The 9025-nt window shown below is 62.1% G+C and overlaps 1 protein-coding gene across 1 annotated transcript; it reads left to right on the top strand.

The window, feature by feature from the left end:
• Window positions 1–3657: 3657 nt before the first annotated feature.
• Window positions 3658–4260, top strand: LOC124580596 (histone H1-like; the record flags this gene model as incomplete). Its single annotated transcript, XM_047131268.1, has 1 exon — window positions 3658–4260. A coding segment is annotated over one exon (603 nt), but the record flags the coding sequence as incomplete, so codon positions are not given.
• Window positions 4261–9025: the final 4765 nt, after the last annotated feature.

Raw genomic sequence — 9025 nt, 5'->3', positions numbered from 1 at the left:
AGTTGGGAATGTGCGTACCGTGCGGGATGGGAGTGGGCGAGGAACACGGTCGTGGCCCCTGTTTTGGGTGCGTGTGATGACGTCGGTGTGTTGTGGGAAGGGAAGGTGCTGTGGCGGCGGCGCGTAATGGGCGTAGGCCGAAAAGAGAAAGGAACGTGGGCAGTGTGTTGGCAAGCGTCGGTTCGACTGCGACGTTGATGGGCAGGGCAGGGCAAGGTTAATGGTGGTAGGAGTAGGCGTGTGGGCGCAAAAAATCTGCCGCTGCAGGCGGTGCCGTAACCGCCATGGCGGGAAGGAGAGAGGGCCAAAGAAAGAAAGAAAGAAGAAAAAAAAGGAGGGGGGGGGGGGGCGAAAGTGGAGAGGCGGTGGTGTGAGAAGGGCGGGGGCGGAAGGAAGGCAGGAAGGACAAGAGGCGAGGCGACGGCTTGCTTTGTGTATCGGTCGGTCTCTGGCTATGCTTCGTTTTCTGCAGCAGGGTCGGTGCGCGGCGTGGCTCGCGGCAGTGGGAACGCCTGGTGGCTGGACGGCCAGCAATGCGGTTGGATGGGCGGCCACAGCACCGCACCTGTGCCCGAGGAGGAGACGCTGGCGGCGGGCCCTGAGGTGAGGCCGGCTCGGCTGGGGCTGTGGATGTGTAGGTGTGCGCCGCTGCTGCAACAACGAGTAAAACGCGAGAAGAAGGGATGGCGGTAGAGAGGAAAAAAAAAAAAAAGGTCGTGTTGTGTTGATGCGCAGGCAGACGCGTACAGAGGGACGAGCCCGGTCTGCAGCAGGGTGTGGCCGTGCCGAGTGCAGAGCAGCGGCGGCTCGGTTCGGTTCGGCCCGGCCCGGCGGGCCGCGCTGTTGTCGCGGACGTGAGCGCCCCCTGGCGGGTGGCCGGAGGCGGCGCGGCGTGTTGGACGTGTGGCTGGTGGCAGTGCACAATTTGCGAGTGGCTGGCGGTGTGGTGTGGCGGTTGGCGCGTCGGGCGGCGGAGAGGTATGTGTTGCGGGCGCCCTTTGCTGCGCTGCGTCGTTGCGTGTGCCGTACAGGGCGGGCGCTTGTCGACTGTGTGGGCGGTGTGGCGAATTGGCGTGAAACGGCTGCCGAGAGGTGTGTGGTAGCGAGCCGGTCGGTGGTGTCAGTGCGAAGGGGAATGTGCGTGCGTTTGGCGGTTTCGGTGTGCTTTTTGCGGCGTGAGAGTGGGAATTAGTGGGGCCGGCTGTTGTGTTGGTTCCTTGTGTCTTGTGTCGCGTAGCTTGATGGCAACGTGGAAGGACGCCGGTTTCGTTTCGAGCCTTGCGTGTGGTTGTCGACGTTGACTGGTTGGCGTGTGCCGATGCACGTGCATGTGTGGGTCGCGAGTGCGTTTTTGGCTGGCTGTGTGTGTGTGTGTGTGTGTGTTTTGGGGGGGAAGGGGGAGGCGGTGGTGAAAGTGCAGTCGTTGCCACGGGCGTCGTCGGGTGGGGCTGGGGCTGTGCGTCGTGGCGGAAAGGTGGTAGGTTGCGGGAAGCGAGCCCGTCGTTGACGGTGTCGCGTGAGTTGTGAATCGAGTGGGGCGCGGGGCGCGGGACAGGAGCAGCGTGCCGCTGCGTCGTGGTCGTCAGCAGAGGCTGTGCGTGTGCTTGTCCTTTTTGTGGGCGGTTCGTGCGAGGCGTTTTTGTTTTGTGTTGCCCTAGTTGTTAGTTTATTTTGTTTGTGTTTGTTATTTTGAGACGACGACTGGTTGGTGGCGTGCGCGCGAAGTGGCGGTGTGCGCTTCCCGTGTCGTTTGTGTTGTTTGGTTTTTTTGTTTTTGTGTGTTTTTTTTTTTTTTTTTTTGCACTGGGCCCCGGTGGGTGGGTGCGTGTGTGTCGATTGCCGGCTGGCGAGAGGTGCGCCATCGGCGGGGTGGGTCGCCGGCACAAGTAGAGGCGGCGGCGTTGTTGCTGTTGTTGTGTGGTGTTTGTTTTGTTCGGCTGTGTCGGCGAGCTGTGTTGCGGTGCGTGTGAATGGTGGTGCAAAAGTGCTGGCGTTGGGGCTGCGACTGCGACGGCGGCGAGCCGCGGGCGCGCCATTGATAGTGATGTTGTGAACAGCGGCTGTGTACGGTAGTGGTGTTGTTGTAGCACGACGTGCATCCGGGCCGGCGCGGAAAGCGCAGTTGCGGGCGGTTGCCCTTCGGTGCCAGCCATGTCGCGTGAGCGGCGGGTTGCTCTGGTGTCGACACGTGGTGCTCTGGGTTGTTGTGTGGTGCCCTTTGGCCGGTGGGGGTGGTTCGCGTGTGTCTCGTTCGCGCTCGGTGTCTGGTCGTGGTCGTGGTCGTGCTGCTCCCCCGTCTGTCGGCGGTTTCCGACGTCGTCTGTACGTTTTTGTTCGTTTGCGGCGTGCCTGCCGACGTCGTCCCGTCGCGACCTTTCAACCGAAAGTGTGGCGCCCGAAGGTGAACGAACGTAACCCTGACCTCGGCGCTTTACGCTGAGCCGAGCGAACCGAACCGAACCTAACGTGTGGTGTGGCGAGGTGAGCTCAGCCTGTGAGCCCCTAACGTCTACGTAAGGTAAGCTGTCCGGCTCACGCCTCACGTTTGAACGCTTTTGTAACCTACGTTTGACGCTTCTTAACCTAGCACTGACCCCTTAACCTAACGTGTAACCTAACCTAACCTAACCTAACCTAACCTAACCTAACCTAACCTAACCTCTGACGCCTGACGTGTTTGAATGCTTAACCTAAGTTTGACGCTTAACCTAACCCAAGTCCCCTTAACCTAACCCACGTCCACCTAACCTAACCTAACGTAGACGTGTAAACGTAATGTGTAACGCGTAACGTGTAAGGTCGGCTGTCGTGTGTGCTTGACGGCAGATTGGGTTGGTCTGTAGATTCGGATTGCGGTTTGCCTCGGTCGAGGGGTTGGGTCGGAAGCGGCGAGGGGCGGCGGCGCCTGTTGCGCAGGCGGCGTCCGTTTGCGGCGGGCAATTGTTGAGAAACGGCTGTGAATGTTGGCGGGCGAGAGGAGGAGGACGGCGCGCGATGTGGCCCGACGGCTGCGGGCCGATCGGGAAACGGCGGGAGGGCGACGGAAGGCGATGGGGCGGCGGAGGCGCGTTTGCACGGCCGTCATCGCCGCACGCCTCGGCTTGTGTGGCTGTGGCGCCGGCCGCGCTGGCCGGGCTGCCGCGGCGACGGTGTGGGAGTTTTGCCGAAGGTTTGGCCATTGTGGCGGGTCGTCGGCTGGGGCTGTGGGGGCGGCATTTGGGCGGGGGCGGCGATTCTCGGCGGGCCGACCCAGGCTGTAGCGCGCGGTAGCTGCAGTTTGGCCGTGGTTTGCGGCGCTGCCGTGGCGACTGGTTGGCGACTGTGGTGTGGCTGTGTGTAGCCCCATCCTCGGTGGTTTGAAAGGCGCGGGCGGTTGTGGCGCAGGTTTGGGGCTGCTCCGCACAGGCTGTCGGACGTTGGGCGGTAGCAAGCGCGGGAGGCGCGGCGCGGCGGCGCGCAGAGTGGCGGCCGCTCTCTCGGCCGTCCGCGCCCGCCCGCGACACTGGCTGGGCCTTGTGATTCTCTGCTCTTGTGCTTGCGTGCCTGCCGTCCCGCTCGCTCTCGCTGTGTGTTACGCGCGTCGTCGAAATGGCAGATCAGGCGGCTACGAACGAGACTGCTGCGGCACCCGCCGCCACCGGCACTACGAAGAAGGCCAAGTCTGCGTCGTCTGCGAAGAAGCCGCGCGCCAAGCCTGCGCACCCGCGCACCTCTGAGATGGTGACGGCCGCCATCAAGAGTCTGAAGGAGCGCGGCGGGTCGTCGCTGCAGGCGATCAAGAAGTACATAGCCGCGCACTACAAGCTGGACGCGGAGAAGCTGGCGCCGTTTATCAAGAAGTACCTCAAGTCGGCCGTCGTGGCGGGCGAGCTGGTGCAGACGAAGGGGAAGGGCGCGTCCGGCTCGTTCAAGCTTGCCGGCGCCGGCGGCGGGGGGGCGGCCGAGGGCGGCAAGGCTCGTGCTGGCGGTGCCAAGAAGAAGCGCGCCGCTCCGGCCAGCAAGGAGAAGAAGGGCGCCCGTGCGGCCGGCGCAAAGAAGGCTGGTGGCGTGAAGGCGGCGACCGGTCGGAAGGCGGGCGCCGCCAAGAAGGCGTCTGCGGCGTCGGCCGCTCCCGCGGGTGCGAAGAAGGCGGCTGCGGCCAAGCCGGCCAAGGCCAAGTCGCCGTCGAAGGCGAAGAAGGCCGCCAAGGTTCCGACGAAGAAGCCGAAGGCGCCGCGCCCGAAGAAGGCGACGACGCCGTCTAAGGCGAAGGCTTCGCCCAAGAAGAAGAAGTAGAGTAGAGGAGAAAGAGATGGGAAAGGAAGGGTTTGGCGCTTGACTCCGTCGTCCCCACCCCCCGTCGTCGTCTAGTGGCGCGCAAGAGACGCGCGGCCCAAAACGGCCCTTCTCAGGGCCATCAAAGCACGTCGGGGAAGGTTTTGATTGTCGTGTTGCGTTTGGTGTGGGTGTCTGTCTGGCGTTTCTGTATGCCCGTGGGGATGCTGTTTGCGTGCCGTGGTGGTTGGATTGCGGGGGTCGGTGGCGGGTGTGGGCGGCGGTAGCGGTAAGCGGTGTTGTTGTTGTTGTTGTTGTCGTGGTTGATTGTCGCCGTGTTTGTTTTGTGGCGGCGGCCGACGGTTGGTTTTCTGTCACGTTGTTTTGTTTGAATACGTTGGTTGGCTTGCCTGCGTTCGTTCTTCTCGGATGTCTGTCTTGTCGAGTCGTGTCTGGTCTTTGTTTTGTTCCTTTGTGTGTGTGTGTGTTATGTTTTGCAACGGGGGGGCACGTTGAGATGCGGAAGGAGTCGGCGGGGATTTCGGTGGCGTGTAGAGCGAGCGAGCGCGCCTGCCTGGCCGTTGGCCGTCGGAGTGGAGTGCGGGTTTTTTTTGTTTTCGAAACGAAAGCGGCGGCCGGCCAGCCACCCGTGCGGTGTGACGTCGGCCGTTGGGTATTGTGCGCTTTGAGCGCCGGGGAGGGATGATGTGTGATTGTTGCGCGCTGCTAGCAGGCAGGCAGAGTGAGCGGGTGTGGCGGACGGACGGGAAGTGGTGGTTTTTGTTTTTGGGTTGCGGGGCGAGAGGCAGGCGACCGACAAAGTTTGCTCGCGACGGAGAGATGTTAGTGGCCCTGAAAAGGGCCGTTTTTGTTTGTGCGGTGCGGTGCCGCGGCGCGGTTTAGGCGCGCTCGCCGCGGATGCGGCGCGCGAGCTGGATGTCCTTGGGCATGATGGTGACGCGCTTGGCGTGGATTGCGCACAGGTTGGTGTCTTCGAAGAGGCCGACGAGGTAGGCCTCGCTGGCCTCCTGCAGGGCCATGACTGCGGAGCTCTGGAAGCGCAGGTCGGTCTTGAAGTCCTGGGCGATCTCGCGCACTAGGCGCTGGAATGGCAGCTTGCGGATGAGCAGCTCTGTGCTCTTCTGGTAGCGCCTGATTTCTCGCAGGGCGACGGTGCCCGGCCTGTAGCGGTGGGGCTTCTTGACGCCTCCGGTGGCGGGCGCGCTCTTCCTCGCCGCCTTGGTGGCGAGCTGTTTGCGCGGCGCCTTTCCGCCGGTGGACTTGCGGGCCGTTTGCTTTGTGCGGGCCATGGCGGTAGCGGTAGCGGTAGCGGAGCGGCGTGCGTGGAGGTTAGGTGCGGCGCGGCGTCCGGTGCTGCCTTGACAACGGGCCCGCGCGCCTCCGTGCTGCGCTTATATGCCCTCGGTTGCGCGTGGTGGGGGGAGGGCGGGCCAGAGTCTATATAGGGGGGCGGCGGGCGCGCTGGGCGCAGACCGTAGCCGACTCGCCAGCCGCTGCAGCTGCTGTTTGTGCACGTTTTGCTTTGCCCGAGGAAGGAAGGATGACAGGCCGCGGCAAGGGAGGAAAGGGGCTCGGCAAGGGTGGCGCCAAGCGGCACCGCAAGGTGTTGCGCGACAACATCCAGGGCATCACGAAGCCCGCCATCCGCCGCCTGGCTCGCAGGGGCGGCGTGAAGCGCATCTCTGGTCTGATCTACGAGGAGACCCGCGGGGTGCTGAAGGTGTTCCTGGAGAACGTGATCCGCGACGCGGTGACGTACACTGAGCACGCCAAGCGCAAGACTGTGACGGCCATGGACGTGGTGTACGCCCTGAAGAGGCAGGGGCGCACCCTGTACGGTTTCGGCGGTTAGGCTGCGTCGCAGCGGGCGCTGGCCTTCCCGCGGCCGTGCTTGTGGGTGGGAGAGACTAGAAAACGGCCCTTTTCAGGGCCACCACACTGTTCGGAAGTTGAAAAGTGCGAAAGAGTCTGTGTTGTTGCTGCGTGTGTGCGCGCTGTGTTGTTTGTTTGTTTGTTTCTTTCTTTCCGTTTGAGCGACGTGATGTGACTGGGAGGGGAGAAGGAAAGGAAACGTGTCATGTGGCTGGCTGTGTGTGGAGCTGCTTCGTTTGTGTGTCTTTGTATCGATCGCGACGGAGATGGCGGGCGGGCTGTGTGTTGTTGTGCGAGAGGCGGTGATTATTTGCTTGCGTGGTTTGTCTCTGTGTGTTTGTTTGCGGCGGCGTTGGGGTTTCCGAGGCAAGGCGTGTGGGCATAGGCGGCCGGATCAGCTGTTTCGTTCGTGTCGACGGCCGTTGCGCGCGGGAGTGGAGGGCGGTGTGTCGACACGCCTCCCTTTAACAATGGTCATTATTGCTGCCGTTGTCGGTTTGGAAGGCGACTGCGACGGTGCAAAATGTGTGCGTGTGTGTGTGTGTTGGGCCACACGGGCTGTGTGGACGACAAGATGGCGGACGTGCGCCGGCGGCGGCTGTGCTGTGACAGTGCAAAGTTAAAACAAAACAAGGTGCGGCGAGGACGACTGAAATTTTGCTTTGGACGTAGGTTTGTGTGGTGGCCCTGAAAAGGGCCGATTGTTGTGGGCCGAGCCGGCAAAGCGCGTTGCGTGCAGGGGAGCACGCGGCGCTGCGATTGCCTGGCCTCCTTTAGGCCTTCTTCTCGGTCTTCTTTGGCAGCAGGACGGCCTGGATGTTGGGCAGGACACCACCCTGTGCGATGGTGACGCCCGACAGGAGCTTGTTGAGCTCCTCGTCGTTGCGGATGGCAAGCTGCAGGTGGCGCGGGATGATGCGCGTCTTCTTGTTGTCGCGGGCCGCGTTTCCGGCCAGCTCGAGCACCTCAGCCGCGAGGTACTCCATGACGGCGGCGAGGTAGACGGGCGCCCCGGCGCCGACGCGCTCTGCGTAGTTTCCCTTGCGCAGGAGGCGGTGGATTCTGCCGACCGGGAACTGGAGCCCAGCCCTGCTTGAGCGGGACTTTGACTTGCCCTTGACTTTGCCTCCCTTTCCGCGTCCGGACATGGCGATGGGCTAGCGACGGTGCACACGAAACGGAAACGAAAACGACCGGTGCGAGCGGCAGCGAGTCGAGCAGCGGAGTGCGTGCCGGCGCAGCCGGGGTGGGGGTGCTTTATGGGCTCGGGTGCGGCGGCCGGTTGCGCGCGCGCCCCATTGGTCGGCGGCCGCAACAGGGCGAGCTGGTAAAGGTGCGGCGGCGGCTGGCGGCGGGTGCCACTGTGTGGGGAGACGCTGACTAGAGCGGAGCGCTTGCTACTGGTGTTGCTGCTGCCGTACGTTGGTTGGAGATGCCGCCCAAGACTAGCGGGAAGGCCGCCAAGAAGGCTGGCAAGGCGCAGAAGAACATTTCGAAGGGCGACAAGAAGAAGAAGCGCAAGAGGAAGGAGAGCTATGCCATCTACATCTACAAGGTGCTGAAGCAGGTGCACCCTGACACGGGCATCTCGTCGAAGGCGATGAGCATCATGAACAGCTTCGTGAACGACATTTTCGAGCGCATTGCGGCCGAGGCTTCTCGCCTGGCGCACTACAACAAGCGCTCGACCATCACGTCCCGCGAGATCCAGACCGCTGTGCGGCTGTTGCTGCCTGGCGAGCTGGCCAAGCACGCCGTGAGCGAGGGCACGAAGGCGGTGACCAAGTACACGAGCTCCAAGTAAGGAGGTGGCTCTGGAATGGAAGGAAGGATGGAGAAGGCTCCTCCGTTGCGAGAGCGGCGAAACGGCCCTTTTCAGGGCCACCAACTTGCCTTTTGCGGGAAGGGCGGAATTGTTGTTGTTGTTGTTGTTTGTGTGGACGGCTGTGATGTATGTGTGCATTTTGATTGTGGGTGGGGGGGCGCGTCAAAGCGTGTTGCGCGGGGTACGGCCACGAGGTTGGTCGCCGTGGCGTGGAATGGTGGCACGCCTCGTTGGCGTGGTTTTTGACCCATTGGTGTTGTTGGGGTGTGTGTGTGTTTGTGTGTTACCCGTCTGCGAGGGGGGACAGTGCGATCGGCGACTTTTGTGTCACCGTAACGACGGCCGTTTGCGGGTTTGTTTTTTTGCACATCATACATGGCGAGGGTGAAATGTGAAATGTTTTTGTTTGGTTTGTTTTTGCCGCCCACTATTCCCTTTGCTGTACGCCGAGTTTGACAATGGTGCGACGTAACTGCAGCGTGGAGGTGTGTGAGTGACGTTGAAATGAACGTGCCATTAAGACGCATTGTTGTTGTATTGTACTGTACGTGTACGGCGACACGCACGATGATGTACCATTCGACTCTGATGTTTGATAGCCGTGTCTGACTGATTGCGTACGACGCACGCACACCGATGTCGTCATTCAAGATGCACGCTAGACGGCGGCGGCGGCGGCGGCGCCGGTCGTTTGTTTGGCGAATGTCTGTACACGTGTTTGTCTGTGTCCATCCGGTATGTATTTGTTTGTTTGTTTGAAAGTGTTTTGTGTGTCGGTGACGTGGTCCGATCCGTCGCCCCCTGAGTAACTGTCGATCGGCGCGATAGACCGGCGTCACGCAACTGAACCGAAGTCTTGGGCACACCCGTCATACTGTTGTACACCGTCGCGCTGAGAACGGTAACGAAAGGTTGACTCTGATCGGTCGAATGTCTGGGCAGAACGTGAGGAATGAGGCAAGAGTGCAAGGAGGGGGGGGCAAAAGAGAGAGGAAGGGAAAAAGGGGAGAAACGCATTCGTAGAGCAACGGAACGTTCCCGTGTCGGAGGCGT

The sequence above is a fragment of the Schistocerca americana genome, unplaced genomic scaffold (assembly GCF_021461395.2).
Source record: "Schistocerca americana isolate TAMUIC-IGC-003095 unplaced genomic scaffold, iqSchAmer2.1 HiC_scaffold_335, whole genome shotgun sequence".
NCBI lineage: Eukaryota > Metazoa > Arthropoda > Insecta > Orthoptera > Acrididae > Schistocerca > Schistocerca americana.
This window is presented reverse-complemented; position numbering and strand designations above follow the sequence as displayed.